This window comes from Rhipicephalus sanguineus, chromosome 4 (genome assembly GCF_013339695.2).
Source record: "Rhipicephalus sanguineus isolate Rsan-2018 chromosome 4, BIME_Rsan_1.4, whole genome shotgun sequence".
NCBI classification, from domain to species: Eukaryota; Metazoa; Arthropoda; class Arachnida; order Ixodida; family Ixodidae; genus Rhipicephalus; species Rhipicephalus sanguineus.
This window is the reverse complement of record NC_051179.1, coordinates 78,676,586-78,692,764: the sequence shown is the minus strand read 5'-3', so window position 1 is coordinate 78,692,764 and position 16,179 is coordinate 78,676,586. Positions and strand designations below refer to the sequence as shown.

The 16,179-nt window shown below is 44.2% G+C and overlaps 2 protein-coding genes across 2 annotated transcripts in view; both read right to left on the bottom strand.

The window, feature by feature from the left end:
- Positions 1–809: 809 nt before the first annotated feature.
- On the bottom strand, positions 810–9,010 carry LOC119388824 (nose resistant to fluoxetine protein 6-like). The gene is made up of 8 exons (XM_037656217.2): positions 8,927–9,010; positions 7,951–8,116; positions 7,100–7,182; positions 6,762–6,884; positions 5,862–5,982; positions 5,124–5,313; positions 4,848–4,990; positions 810–1,245 (listed from the first exon to the last, which is right to left on the bottom strand). The coding sequence occupies exons 2-8, from the start codon at positions 8,086–8,088 to the stop codon at positions 1,063–1,065; spliced, it is 981 nt and encodes a 326-aa protein (XP_037512145.2). The 5' UTR covers positions 8,089–8,116; positions 8,927–9,010; the 3' UTR covers positions 810–1,062.
- LOC125758242 (uncharacterized) overlaps positions 8,506–16,179 on the bottom strand; it is a 24,014-nt gene continuing 16,340 nt past the window's right edge. Inside the window, exons 6-8 of the mRNA XM_049415241.1 lie at positions 11,964–12,143; positions 10,281–10,374; positions 8,506–8,521 (exon numbers count right to left, since the gene is read on the bottom strand). Coding sequence (XP_049271198.1) covers positions 8,506–8,521; positions 10,281–10,374; positions 11,964–12,143 — 290 coding nt within the window. The remainder of the gene's footprint in view (positions 8,522–10,280; positions 10,375–11,963; positions 12,144–16,179) is intronic.

Below are 16,179 nucleotides of genomic sequence, written 5' to 3'. Positions count from 1 at the left end.
CAGACACAATCCTTTGCAGGCGCGCAGCCTTCTGAGTCCAGAAAACCGTGGACGCTGATCATCGCCCTGTTGAGGTAGACCAAGTTACGAGCCCAACCTAATTGAAAACTGGGCTTCTGAACGTGCTCGAGCCTACTGCCCTATATTACAAGCCGCTGCGACTATTGCAGGCTACCATATGACAGGCAAGGTGAAGCAGGCTAATCGGAGACTAAAGTGGGAATCTTATTTAGCTTTCCTGGCTAGGCACAAATAAAATAGTACTGGATACTTCTGCACACTCATCAACTCACAGCAGCTTGGATATGGAGCAGTGGCGGTGCTATTCCTTTTCAAAGAAAGAAATTAAATTTCGTGATAAAGAAGAGCGTTTGATCGGGCTATAAACGTTTTCTGGTTCCCTCCCGTATTCACGTCGTCAGTTACCTAAATTTCAGGCTATGCAGAACAAAATAAAATCATAACAGATTGCTGTATTGTTATAGAGCCCCAGCTGAGCGATAGCCTCCTCTGCAATGGTCGAGCACTAGACGCCAAAGCGTGGAATAGGCAGCTAGCACCGCAGAGAGCCTACAGTGCGTGGTCGACTCATGACACGCGGAGTACAGTCGTCACAGTAGAATCGTAGGACAGATTTTATTACATAATTTCGTTATTGCTGCGTTCAAGTAAAGCTGTTGCTCACTTGTCAGTTTCCCGGTCTGCAGCCGACAACGACGATTCTCAAAAGTGGGGGCGCTTCGCTCCCCTAACATTTCTCAGTGGGGGGCCTAGTGCCCCCCTTACCACAACCCCCCCCCCCCCCCCCATGGATCGCCTCTTAGGCTCGGATATAACGCTAAGAGGACTGAGACAGCCTAACTGAATGCTAATGAAACCGTAAAGCGCAACATGTTAATAATGCCAGTGAACGCTTATCAAGATTTGTTTCGGCAGTTTCGTTTCCCCCAGGAGAATGCCTCTGCAAGAAAAAATCTGCGGCACTGCAGCAGAAAGTTGATGGACATGATACTCTTCGCGTTTACATGGGTGCGTTTGAGCTTCGTATTAAACGTCCAGTCTTCATTGTTGACTATCAACGCATGGAGTGGACTGTACCGCTTGCTTCTCTTTTCGAGCACCTCCTCCTCCGATGATTCTGCCAAATATGAGGCTATTCAGCTTCGTTGTCGGTCCCTCGCAAGCGAGGAATGCTAGATAAGATAGCAGGAAGCTCCAGACCAGCACACCAAACCACAGTGTAACCTGGAAAAAGAGAATTAAATATATTTCGCATTATACAGTGGCAGCCTAGTGGCATATCGCGGCTTAGTACTCGACGTTGCATTACCCGTTGTCAATTCTTTCGCTTTCATCTTAACATTACACAGTAGAAATATGATTCAATTGTAATGTGTTGCTATTCGATGGCCCACATATTAAACATCAACGCCGAGACACATGCAGTTTGAAAGCGTACAACCGATTCCTAATAATGCGGGCATCATATTTTGTAGGAACGCTAAGCTGTTCTGGTGTACGCCTGCAGAGTAGTGATGCAGAACTATCGGTAAATAGACTATCGATAGTATCGATAGTTTCTTTGAAACTATCGATAGTGTAAACAAGCTATCGATAGTACTACTATCGATAAACTATCGATAGTCGAATCGGTAGTACCATCGGTAATATTACTAGCAATATCACTGCCACGTGCGTTTATTGCTTTGTTTTGATGTATTCGGGTTTCATCCACAGACTGTTAGCTGTGTCTGACGCAGACCGCGCCGCAATGTTTGAGAAGCTTCGAGATTGTTTGACATTTTAAGATTACGCGCCGGACGCGAATATTGAATTTTATTCGAGAGCTTACGCGAGCACCAGCGATAACGCTGGAGAGGTTTGATGACTGATGTATAAAAGACGACGCGTTCCACCGGTTATCAGATTACTCGACGGCCGGTGACTTTTCTTGTCGCAATCAGTGCGCAGCGTGTATCGCTTGTATTCTGAGTTTTGATTTTCTGGGCACAGGTTCGACCAAGAAAAGAGCTTCGTATTTCCCAGTCTTGCTGCAGAATTCTTCACTGTCACAACCACGTGACAAACTATCCATAGTGGTGCGAATAACAATGGTGTTGCTGGCTGGCCAAATTGCCAAAATATTCGCGATAGCCTACTATCAGCTTCGCTTATAATTTATGAGGAAATTTTTATGGAGAGAAATTATTTGCGCAGTGAAAATGGCGGCATATGTCCATCAATAAATTATTATTTAAAAGCGACCAGTTACATCTTACAATTAACAAATTTAGTTCTTGATAACTTTTTTATTTTGAAATCATCAAATGCAATACAAAACTCAAGCCGTATACTTCTACTCCATGTAACGGCTTCCTTTCCGCTACAACCTGCTCCTCTGGCTCCACTATGTACCACGCGCGCGGGGAGCCAAATTTATTAGATGCGAAGCAGCTTTTGCTCGGGGCTGTGTCCGTAGGTCCGTAGTTCCATTGGCGACCGTCCGCTTTCTACCACCTAGCATAGCCATCTTAGCGCGCGCTTGCGCCAAGGAGAAGTCTTCCTGCTCTTGTTCTTCGGCCGCCTTGACGATGATACGTGCAGAGCACTTTAGGGGCCCGGGCTGCCGTATGCTGTCATGGCTTGGCGTAACGCAGACAAAACCATGTGTGCTGACACGCGCTAGCGCGTTTGGGCCTGTGTAAGGGGCTATATAAGACGCTGTGGCCTCTCCCCCTTACACTCTCTCAGCAATCATGTGGTGGCGTCGGGGAACGAGATTCTGCGATGAACCCGCGTGGCGTACTTAAACAAGAGTTCGGGAGGAGTAACAAAAAATCACAGCATATCCACGGGATGAATGATGATGAGTGGGGCGAAGCTACGGAGGGAATCATCTGTAAACCGTGAAACTCTTCCGTGAAATGCGCCCAGTACATAATATAAAGAGTGTGAAACATCGTGTATATATTAAACATCAAACTTTTATTGTACTGTTGGTTTACGTGGTCCCTTCATTATCACTTGTGATCGGTGAAATGCAAGGAAGAAGTCCGCTCCCGAGCGAAAGAGCGCCAAGAGCGACCGCATTCCCCGCTCGCCCTGTGCGAATTAAAGGCAAGGCTAGAGGGAAGACAGGACGCGCGTTCCACGACGCGAGGTCGGTAGCATGCCCAACGAAAGCCAACGGAACGCGATCGTGCAAGTGCTCCGGCTTCGCATCGCCTCATGGTTCCATTTAGCGTCCCAAAACCAAATATATTGCTCAAGGTGTGCCTTGAGTTTTTCGTAGAAATAATTTCTTTATCATGTACATTAAGACGAAAAGTTGAAAGCTCACTAGAGTGTATCGCCCGCAAAGTATGTCTTTTAGTGTGATTTAACTCTCGTACGGCAGGGTCCTCGCGCCGTTGCCGGTCCACCTCGCCGGTTGACGATCGGGCGAGGTGGCTACATACAACTACTACTACTACACTTTAAGAAAAACATCTGGCGTTCTTTCGTTCTGCTTTTACAAAACATCTGGCGTCTTTCGTTGGTTTATTTCATCAATCAACGGCGTTTTGAACAAAATTTTTATTGTTAATTCACGCACAGGAGAAATCTCACCAGGCACTACCTTGGAGGTAAACAATGGCTGCTAATGGGAATGAGAGACAGAAGAAGTCGGCTTTTAGCTAGCACTTACACTTCTACTTCTGCTAACGTTTCCTACTGGAACATGCCAATGGCTGCTAATGGGGAATGAGAGACAGAAGAATTCGGCTTTTAGTTAACGCGCACGCTGCGAATTTTTTATTGTTCAACAACGCACAGGAGAAATCTCCCACCGGCACCACCTTGGAGGTCAAAGCGTAAGACTTGTTACGGACTACTACGATGACGACGACTACGAGGGACGAACGGGTGCCGCCTTAAGGAGCTTCGCCCCTAATAACAGCAACAACAGTGATTTCATGGTGTGCTCCACTTGCAAGGACGCGTTAACATCGGGCAAGGTGCCCGTGATGAACGGAACTTTAAGTCGACCCATGCACTGCTTCGCATCCCCACATGGTTCCCTTTAGTGGGAGATGATGTTATTTTTTTCTGCAATGAGTTCGCGCTGTTGATTTTAAACTATCGATAGTACTTACTGTCGATAGCACTATCGATAGTATCTTTTACCATCGATAGTTCGATAGTGACTCAGCTATCGATACTATCGATAGTACCATCGATAGTTCTGCATCACTACTGCAGAGTAAGGAAGGAAAACAGGAAAGAGAGGAAAGACATGAATGTTAACCAGTTTAGAATAACCGGTGTGCTACCCTACACAAAGCGGTGGGGCAGTTTAAAAGTTAGAAGAGTAAAGAAAGCGAGAGAGAGAGGGAGAGTACACAGACACAACGTCACAGTCCATCAGTCTTTTGTGGTATACAGCGTCACTATCAGTCTGCAGCTGCTCGTGCAAATCTGCTGTCCATAAAATTTTAGCAACGCTATCGTTGCCTTTATCCTCGATGACTTCGTAGGATAAAAATTCTAGTATTGTTGCCAGCGGCATCGGCTTGTCGTCCAGGCGAACTAGAGCGATCGCAAGTGACTGTCTCTGCACAGCGCAGCGAGGACAGTCGCAGATGTGCTGCAAGGTCTCCTCGATACCACAGTCTTAACAAAGTGCGTTGTCGGCCATTTCTATACGAAACGAAAATGACTTCGGGAAGCCCGCTCTCAACCATAACTGGCATGGCAGAGTGGCCTTTATTAGGCGGAGTCCAAACACTTTGTATATAACGTAAGGAGCTACAGTGACACTGGCGCGCTCTAAAATGAGAACATTAACTCAAAGCGTTGATATTCACCAAGTTAAACATGGACCAGTACACTCTTTCCTTGGACGCGTGGAGCATGAACTGGATGAACGGCAGGTGAATCAGGTAGACGCCGAAGGATAGCTTGCTCAAGGGCACGAAAGCGTTCCAGGACAAGAACTTGCCGACGAAGCCTGCAAGATGAAGTTATCGAAGGAATGTCATATTGAAAGCAGGTAGCACAGTAAATATGACGTACGAAGGTAGTACGCAGAAAGAGGACAGCACGAAGTGCAGAATGAAATTACGGTACATCAGAGAGCTCACCGCCTCGGCCAGAAGAGCAGGACAGTGCGATCCAGATAATGAAGACGGACCACAGCATGCGATCGAAGAAGGCCACAAAGAGTGTAACCGTCTCAGACACGGGATTCGGGCTTCTGTACCAGGGCAACTTCGCGAAAACCGAGATCAAGCCGCAGCTCACGGACACGCACCAGCCTGCTAGCTGCATGCCCTGCAAAATGTGGCATGACTGAGATAAAAGCGACGCTACATCTTCAGCTTTAACATAAACCTTCAGCTTTAACATGTTCTATATTGCTGTGAACATAGTTATTTAGCATGATGCTGCCATTGCATCTGCTTCCTGAAGATGGCTCTTATGGGTTATAGCCCTCATACATGCACTGAAGGCGATGCATCTTGCATAAGTCTTAATTACTTGGCAGGCTCTTGAGCGGTGAAATACAGACAAAAGAAACCTACGTAAAGTACGCGTGCATAGACTATATCTCTTGCTATTTACAAAAACAATTGCGATTTGTCCCAGTTTCCGTAATTGCATTTTATTATTCTTGATTGAGAGTGAAATGTTTTCCATAAACTACATGCACGTCATCGCTCCGTCAAGGCCTCCCTTCGTTTTGTCTAATGCAACAACCACGTGCAGCTTTTAAACTTTTCATCGAGCAAATATGCACACTTAGTGCCTATTGAATGCGTTCATTTCGCGTATACCTTGGCACTAGTAGTCGAAAATGCATTCACAGAGGTCATCCTTACCTTAGTGACATTTGCCTTTCTGAAGTCGACCATCAACAGGAACGTAATACAGCCGCTAAAGTAGCACACTGCGTGATAGTATGGCCGGATGTAGAACTCATTCAATGTTCTCGTCAGCAAACTGCGCAAGAAAAACATCAGCCACACGTGTGGAATAATCTATCATTTGGTTACGCTATCACACCTCGCACAGGAACGTTTACAGACAACCACTTTACGTTTAGAAGAGTGATGGACTTGGTTAAATGCGATGGTTTGCAATGGTATTATCGTTACATGCACAAAAGCACGGCACCACACAATATGAAAATCTTGCGGAGGAGGGCTGCCAGTCGCTGCATGTTCTGTGGCCGTGTACCGAGACAATCACTTTCGGCGACAGCGTCAATTTGCGTGACGTAGAATATTGCGCGTCTACTTATAAAGCGACTAATTACCCGTCATTCTTCTACCTGCCAATCATTATAGTGATATCTCCAAACGTCGTCGTCTCCGGATGTCGTCCCTGGTCTAACTTTGGAGCGCTTCTTTATCCATTAACTCGTAACACTGATTCATGGTGCGTACTTTTTCGGAAGCTATCCTGTAATGCTGCTAATCTTTGCGCATAGATTTCAAGAAAGCGAGTTTGCTTAAAAATGTCCTGAGGCTACATACATACATACATACATACATACATACATACATACATACATACATACATACATACATACATACATACATACATACATACATACATACATACACACATACACACACATACATACATACATACATACATACATACATACATACATACATACATACATACATACATACATACATACATACATACATACATACATACATACATGTTTTCTATAGATTTTCTACATTGACCAGTTGCCGCAAAACACTTACGGCACGACAGGACCTGGAAAGATCATGAACGGCAGGAGGTGCTCGCGAGCCACGACCCATGTGCCGAAGGCACAGCCAATCAAGGAGTACACGGTGAACGCGGCAAGAAGCGCCATCTTTTTGCTGAAAAAGGTGAATGCGCGGTTCACTACAAACTGCAGAAACTCCTAAAACCTTGTTATATAGAAAGAGAAACTGCGAAGCGGATATAGATTAGTTTTCTTTGACACTTATAAAACAATAATCAGATTTTCGCCTATTGCTGCATTTTCTCAACATAAACTATGTAATATAATGAGCCGGCCAGGGTGTCATAAGTGATACAGTACAGTACATACCCTTTCAGTACGAGCAGCGTCAGAAGAGCCAAAAGATAGAGCTGGAAATCTGCCGACAGGTACCATGTGTGAAGGAGCACATCCTATCAATAAAACATATTGAGATCCCGTAAATATTGTGGTTTATTCTGTGAGAATCATGCGCGCAATTGAGCGGTAGAAAGTAAGGGTGCATAATGACGCCACTCGGTGCAAAATTACCACGTGTTCAGTGAGCAGCAATAGCTAAAACGTACAACAAATACCTGTTCCTGAGGACTTTCATAGCTATTCGCAAAATAAAACATAGAGAAGTTCGGCTTTCTGTCAGCTCCTTGCACTTGATGTTTCTTTTTTTGTTACAGATATAAGCATAATAGGTTCTGCTTAAATTATTTTTCCGTTTCTTTTCAATTTTAACGGTACATCTTGTGTAGCAATATCTGCCAATGCAAAACTTCATATGACAGGACAGCTTACGCTGAACCCCTTTGTTTTTTTTTTTTGCAGAAAATTGAAGCGAATCAGCATGGTGGGCACCCAATAGATTTTCTATTGAGTCGAGAGAGCGTACAAATCACACAAAATTGTCCTCTTGCTTTTAATCTTCGCCTCGCCTCTACGGCACCATGCCAGGCTTCCTTATGAGTTGCAGAAATAGGCGTCTTTCCGAACCTCAAAGCACTAGCATCAAAGTATGAGAAAGTACTGGAGTACACGTTTCATCGGCAAAAGTGAGTGTGCCAATTTTATATCATTGAACGTTTAGGTATACAGCAGGTGCCTTAGGCGTATGTTTTATGTATGTGAGTTAGGCATGCTAAGCTCGTTAAACTGCATCTAACGTACGAGATGGAGGGCTGAACACTCACCCAAATAGTGTTCTCATAGAAGTTTCTGATCTGCAAGAGCATGTGCCACCAGTGGTAATTGACTTCGTCAAATAGCTTCTGAAAGCCTGCTTTGGAGTCGGGCCCAATGACGAAACGTGGAAGCAGATACAAGCACATGATCACAAAGAAAAGGGGAAAGGAAATTCTGCGGAGAAAAAGGGGTGTTAACGTTGATTAAAGCGAACAAAGCAAACGCGGCAGGACTACTCCTAATTTAATTATAAATAAGCTATGTATTTCTCGGTGCCACATAGGCTTGTGCTTATATTTTTTTCTCTCGATTTTCCATGGGATTTCACAGTAACCGTACATGTATTTAGGTAGCAGCACTGCAATTCAGATTCATTTGTGGAGTTAAATAGAACAGTAAAAATGCACGAAGGCCGCGCTAATCGTCAAAGCTATCATAAGTCCTTTTTTTCTTTAGAATGAGATCGTTCATTTGCGCCAGCCCCATTTGCATCGGTCATAGCCTGACGCCAGACTGTCATTAAAAGCGGCAAGCGTTATCGTTTTTCTTCACCTCTATTTACCTTAACGACAGAGCCACCTGTCAGAGTATCAAGGCAAACAGGTCATTGTTATTAATGGCGTCAGCAGAAATCCCAAGAGCACCAACTCAGTATCGATGCTGTAGTGAATAAAATGCATGAAAAATCCATAATTCCCAATGCAGACGCATTACTAGGAGGAGTATCAAAATGGTGGGCCAAAATTGTCGACCATCAGTGTTAATAATTTTTTAACCACACGCTGCAGGAAACGCTGTTAGACGTTGAATTTACGCTTGATGCAGGATACTAAATGCTAAGATTAGCTTACTTCCGCTGTCTCGATCATGTTATTTTGCACTGTTTTGTAAGTGTTTCTGCTGGTATTGCATCGAACGCTTGCAGCTCATCTCTAAATATGTAACAGCACGTAACAAGAAATAATATAGATGAAATTCTCTTACCGTATCAATCGTTTGATCACATCGATAATAAAGACAATGGGTCCGTTTCTTTTTTGTCTGCTCACAGTGAAACAGAGAAAGAATCCACTGCAATGATAATAATGACGTTAGCTTAGGGTTATGATTAATGCTGAATTTGTTGTACACTGGTGTCAGTGGTGGTTGTACAGTGGTGGCTACTTTTTCTGATGAACTGGCTTATCTGCTGCCCATTTTGGATTTTTTATGTAGAAGAGTGAAAAGATTTGAATAAATAACCAATGTTTCAACAAACAGACCAACATGTGAATTGAGGACACCACAAACATGAATAATTGCAATGTTCATCATTTAACATGACCTGTTGAGAAATCAGTGTGCTAATATCAGTATGAGTACATATAAATAGGAGTGTTCTCACCTCATAACTCCCCACTTGTTCCTTTCAAAACAGAATGCTTGAACGACTCGTTGTTTGTAAATCGGGAATGTATTTCGGAAAATATTTTACGAAAAATCATACCTTCTATTTATTTAGCAGTTAGTCACGCTTATAATGTAACCATTATATAACCAGATAAACTTTTACTCATGTCGCGTCACCTTTAGTTCCAGAGCCACATATATAGAAAGAAACAAAGCCACAAGGGGACTCATCAATAAAACAAGGCACATAACAGATTGCCTTTAGGCTAGTTACAAGGACTATCATACTACTGACCGCCATCCTATCAACTACTTCAAAAACACTGATAGCTCCACCTTGTGAGACTGTGATGAGCGCCGGAGAGGAAAATGAATGCGGTTATTGCAGTTACACGTAATTTTCCCTCAAGTACGGCGCAAAATAAGTCGCGTCAACATTTTTTTTCTACTATTGTGGCTCTTGAAAAATAATAAAGAGGACACCAATGGCTATCCATCCGTGATCGAGTATACTCATCATAACAAGCACCCGAAGGTAACATATAGCTTCGGTAACATGCTTAACCACGCTTCAAAGCGTGGTTAAGCACTCCGGAATCTTGCCCGTGTTAGCAGTTATCAGGCACGTGTCACCGTCAACTAACATGCACATAGCGAAGTGCCCGGGATATTCATTGTCGTTACAGTAAGAATCGCTGGGGATATTTCTCAAGTTGTGAGCTACACCAGCATAGTAGCATTATATGTGTAATATCGTCTTCTTTCTTTTTTAGCGCACATAAATGTACTTCGTGAGCGCTTTGGAGTGCTGCGAACGGAGTCGGTGTTCTGTTTAAACACTATGATACCATGCACGAAAAAAAAATTCCTCATCAGAGAGTGATTACGGCGGTTCTTTGTGTTAACCACTGCGGTTTTTGTGTTAATGTGCATTGCACACTTGACTTGCCTGAGAAAAAAGAATGTATCCACACTGTTGAATCCGGCTGTGGTAATCATGTGGGTCCATTCGCCAGAAGAGATGAACATGTTCAGCAAAGGTGCTGACCATAAAGAAAAAAACAACAGATTTTCGTTTTGACAGGCTTGGTGCGGATATGCTCGATACAAAAGTTATCAAGTACAGTTTGCACAGGCTTCGCATCATTAATATGAGCCACGTTTCTTTGATAATACTAGACAAAATAATGAATTAGCAGGAGTTGTTTCTCAAGCACCACTAGCACTCGGACATAAACTTGTTCCCGTGCCTTTTGCACAAATACGTGTTCTCTTTTAACTTTCTTTGATGTTCCTCGTAATAATTACGCTAATTTGTAAGGCCAAAACTCGCCTACATTACTACCATCTCGTTTATCTTACCTTAAGATACTGCGACCACGTCACGTATACAATGTTGATAAAACAAACACGAGCAAACATTTGGCGATCGTTGAAGAAATGTGACAAAAAATTCAGAAGCCCTTCTCTTATGGGAAAAATACGGGCAAGCGAAGCCTGGCGTGTGCGTGCCTGACCTACTACTTTTACAGCAGAAATCTTATGCTCTAGCTTTGCCGTGTGTCGCAGATAGAAAGTTATCATCATCATTGACCGGCACGTGCTCAGTTACCGCCCATGAACTCTGTACAGATGGTTAAGAAGGTGAAACGGGAGGCCCCTAATAGCCATGTATATATAATATAGAAAGGAGGCCGGAGAGGGAAGTGATGGTGAGGAGGTTCTAAAGGAGGAGGGGAGAAAGAGTACAGATAGAGATAGAAGGAAGTAAAGAGTGAAATAGGCAGAAAGAAGAAGAAAAGAGAGAGAAGGCGTGGGAACAACTATATAGACAGAAAGACACAGAAAGAAAGAAAGAAAGAAAGAAAGAAAGAAAGAAAGAAAGAAAGAAAGAAAGAAAGAAAGAAAGAAAGAAAGGAAGAAATAGAGAAAATAGAAAGAAATGAAAGAAACAGAGAAAAAGATGGAAAGACAGAAAGTAAGAAACAGAGAAAAAGAGATATAAATGCATGCGCACACACGAGAAACAAACAGAGAAAAAGAGAACAAGTATAGTCACGCATGGTAAAGTTCAGCAAGGGATGGGAAAGAGAGAGGTGAGGAGGTAAAAGCCTAGCCAAGCCGGAAACAGCCAGGCGCCCACCGGCTCTTCTGTGACACAGCCTTGCGCGACTTAGTCAAAGCTGCGCTTTTCGTTATTTGTGACTATTTTTAGTTGCAGCTCAGTAATATCAAAGCCAACACAACTCAACATTTAAAAATTTCCCAACCATCTTGGTATCGCGTGAAGAACCACCGCTCTCCTGATTATCCAACATCCTCGCGGGTACTCAGTCTCACTTGCACTTGAGTGCGGGGCCGTCTCACGTTTTGGTCAGTCTAATAATGCTCCACGTTCTGCGACAAATTCAGAATATTCGAATTACGAATGCTCACTGTCACCAAATCGTTCATCGGGCACGTGAAGGGTCGACGTGCTAAATTGATGCCTTGCGCCGCCCCGCTGAAGTCGGCGCTCATACCGTGCAGATACCGTACACGGATGAGAGCGGCTTCAGTTCATTTACGTCCATGATCACACTAATACGTTGTGGCGGAGGCCACACTGATAACAAACGTTGCACATACTTACTCCAAGAGTCGGAGAGAGTCGTGTAGAAGTGGCCGATCACGATGTGAGTGGTGCACAAGAAGCGCAAGCCATGAAAAAACTGCATAGCGTGCTGGTCCGTGTTCGCCTTGTCGGCCACTTTGAGCAAGTCACGTGTGTTGGCAGTGGCAGAGAAAGCCGCAGCGAATTCCAGCAGCGTACCTGCGCGAAGGGTACGCATGCCGTTTTGTTATTGTTCAAGTGGTTGACGTATGCCTTCTCGGCGCTCTCAGTGACACATCTAATTTTACTTCTTCAGCAAGAAGACGCGTCCGAGACTGCTAAAAGCAGGAAAAAAACTGCTCTGGACATTGGGAGAGAGAGAGAGAAAAAAAACTTTTATTTTCGAAACCCAAGTCCGGGTGTGGGCTCTAGGGTGAGGCTGTACTGACCTCCCCTAAGATGGTTAGTATGTAGTTAAGGAGAGTTGGCCACGAGGAGGTGGTTTCGCCCAGATTCGCAACCCAGGCCTCCCATGGAGGTGATAAAATAAAAAATTCAACCAGCGCCACTCTGTGGACGTAAACGAAACACCGAAGCTGATGGACCACCCCCTCGCTCGACTATAGCTTTTCTGTGCTTTGCAAGCCTTTTCAAGTATTTCTATGTTTTGCAAGTCTAACTATTTCTATGTTGTCGGCTAATCCGACATGAAAGAAAATTCCTTCCGATGCTTTGTTGAGCGACGAACGCGTTTCGCGAAGTGTTGCAGCCTCCGCTATGCCGAGGCGCTCCAATGGCTTCAGCAGCACTTCAGCAGAGTACATCGCCGCACAACTCTTAAGGCACGCCTCTCATTGGCTAGCCCTTTCCGCCGAGCCTGAACCTCGCCCTTCTTGGCGCGCCTCTCATTGGTTTGCCTTTCCCCCAGGCATCCCTCGGTACGGTATAGCCCTCCCCCTTCCTGACGAGCCTAACTCTTGCCACACAGCGAGGCCATAGACGTAACCAGCGTGACACCCCGCAACGCCAGTGAAGGGTCGCATAAGAATAGCTTCGATGTCAACATGACGGAAGAAGAAGGTGATAGCGGCCCCAATCTAGCGCCGCTGCTTCCACAGCGCTTGTCTTTTACAGCGAAAGCTGTTATGAGATCATTTCACCGGCCGTTTTTGGCGCCGTAGTTGTCCGCCGCCGCCGCTGCCGCCGCCGCCGCTGCCGGTGTCCGTAACCAGTATCGCTCGAAATAAGAAAAAAACGAAATAAGAAAAAAAAAAACTCCAGGATGGAACGAGGTTCGAACCTGGGCCCTCAGCGTGGGAGCCCAGTATTCAACCTCTGAGCCATTCCGGTTTTTTTTTTCATGGTATTTATTCAACATAGGATATCACTTGAAAGCAATTGAATACAAAGAACTAATATGTTGATTATGCTCTTATCGCAATACAATGACGAACAGAATGCACTACAGAATTCGCAATCACCTCTATAGCGGATACATCACATAACTGATTTTTCAATTGTGTGCTAGAACAGCGGTAAGGATAAGCACCTCACCAATGCCGTATACCATTCTGGTTGATATTCCATTTGCTCGTAGACATCTCTTAGCTGAGTGACCAACCTAATGAAGTGGGCTGTTGAGGAAACTATCGGCTCTGCGTTTCTCTGCAACATGCGCGTCTTCCACAGGCTATGCATTCCAATGAGGAGAAACATGTCGAATGGTACGTCATTACAACTCGCTGGCAAGAGATATCGCACGGAATGGGAATTTAGCACAAAGTCTTTTTGAAGAGTTCGTTGGAGCACATCCCAAAATAAGATTGCATCTCTGCAGTCTATAAAACAATGTTCAATTGTTTCTGGCACATCACACAGAGGACAATCAACGGACGACACAAAAATGTCTCTTGAACGAAGCCAAGTCTTCACAGGCAAAGTCTCTGAATGTAATTTAAAAAAGAACGTTTTTGTCGATGGTGTCAGCGGCATTTTACGTATTCGATCTAAGACATCATGTCCTGGCAGTCCCAAGTATTTTGCACGATAAAGTGGTGGCGGAAACAGCATCGCTATTAAATCTCTGTAAAGATTTTTGCGTGATACACAGTACAAATATTCATTTGAAAACCTAACTGTTAAAAAACGAACAGAGAAATAAACTTCTCGCATAAATCCCCATAAACATGGTCGTGGAGAAGAATCGGATGAAGCTACTAGATCAGGTAGCACATTAACCAGGTTTACCTGCAAGAATGCTCGAATAATAGGGTGAGAAGCGTCGCGGAAAAAGAAGTAGCGAGATACAATTTGCCACACGTACAGATGTACTAGACCTAGCCCACCTGCACTAACTGGTCTGAATAGATTGTCTCGTCTCATGGATTCATATGTTGATGACCATATAAATGTTGCAAATTTACGATGAAAGCTCTGAATATGCGCTCTAGCACAATGCAGCACTTGTAGTACATAGAAAAGTTTTGTAGCCAAAAACTTGTTGCACGTTTCCGCTTTACCGAAAATTGAAAGGTTATGTGGTATAAAAGATTTAGCATAACGCTCAAGGCCTGCCACCCTATCTTTCCAGTACTGTGCGCATGTGATTCCTTCCCGAGATGAAGTCTGTATAGGACCTTTTTGCATAGCAGTTCCAAGCACCGGAATGGCTCTTGGTGTTCCACTAAGAGCCATTCCGGTGCTTGGAACTGCTATGCAAAAAGGTCCTATACAGACTTCATCTCGGGAAGGAATCACATTAGCATATGCAATATAGCGTGGTAGAGAGTAAAATAAGCACCAAGCGTCGCGCAACGCGTCGCACAACGCGAATTCTGTAACCAGGCGTCACACAATGCTAATTGCGCAATGAGTATGTTGTTGAATGCTTCCAACCCATTACAAATGACTCTGCCATAATTCTTCATCGTCGTCAGGCGCAGCATCAACAAAGTGCGCATAATGCCTTACATGCGTATAGCAGGTACCACGGCTCTTCGTAGAATGACGAAAAATAGCCCAGTGCCAGCTGCCCTACACTGTAAACCACTTTACACCCGTATGGGTGTAACTTGGTGTCTATAACTCACACCCCTACACCCCAAAAAATAGGTGTACCAAGCAGGATTACACCTATACAATGGGTGTAATTTCAAACTTTCACCCAATGGGTGTGGTTGGGTGTAAAAGCATATTACACCCAAATAAAAAAAAAGGGTGTAGGGTGTAAAAGCACATTACACCCAAACGAGAAAAAGGGCGTTAGGGTGTTTATGCACAATTACACCCAAACATCCAGGCAAAAATTTCCATAATTCGAGTGGTTCCCCCCTCCCAGTTGGCTCCCATTGAAACGCTAGAAAGCTTACCCTTTAGCTAGTCCTTTCAAGGGCGCATGACCTATTATAGTGGCTCCTGCCACAGAAGGAAAATGCTGGCAGCAGCACTGATTTTATGGTGCATATGAAGAACGGCATATATAGCCCTTACATATACAGTGCAATCGTGACTGAATACAAAGTCATTACCTAAAATGTGTTGACACACATTGCAAGATGTTCACACAGTTATCCAATAGTACAAAATAAAGCCAAGCTTTTATAAACACTAAGCTCGTACATCCGAGACAAATTCTACGGTATTCAATGACCTTTCTCGAGTGTGCGGAGCGGCATCGCGTATGCCGCCAAACAAGGAGCACAAATGACATGGAGCACAAATGACCAAGGCGTTTGTGTCAAAATATGAAGCAAGGGCGTTATTTCCACTTCATAATGAGGAATTCAATTTAACATGCTTCATTGTAACACAGGCGTATAGTGCAGTATGGGTCTTAGAACAAGCTACACCCGTGCGAGTGGGGTGTAATAGATGAAACCGCCCTCGAAAAGGTAGCAGTTACAGGGAGAAGCACAAATGAACCTTCTTCCCTGTCAGCCCCCTTGGGGCACTACAGACACCTGGTCCCTTCGGGCGCACCCCAGCATGAATTTTCCCGCTGTGGTTGCCCTTCCTAAGAAGGGAAATATTGGTGCCACTTCTTATACCTGCACTTATGCAGTTGATAAAATAAGGTACCATCGTCTTAAATGGGCTGCATAACATCAGTGTATGTGTTTGAAATCAACAGGAACACACAAGGTACGGTCTGGTCGTTCTCTTGTTAAAGAGATAGTTCAGAAATGTGCAATTCCTTGATGAGAAAGTGGATTGATAAAGTTTCAAAATTAGAGCAGTGCCCACACCATTGTGCCTG

Excerpts from the sequence above, each read along its gene's own strand:
- LOC119388824 (XM_037656217.2), bottom strand. The coding sequence starts at position 8,088 with ATGTGCTTGTATCTGCTTCCACGTTTCGTCATTGGGCCCGACTCCAAA. Across the intron at positions 4,991-5,123 it reads CTGCTCTTCTGGCCGAGGCG|GCTTCGTCGGCAAGTTCTTG; the intron begins GTGAGCTCTCTG and ends TTCATCTTGCAG. Across the intron at positions 1,246-4,847 it reads ACTGGTCCATGTTTAACTTG|GTTACACTGTGGTTTGGTGT; the intron begins GTGAATATCAAC and ends CTCTTTTTCCAG.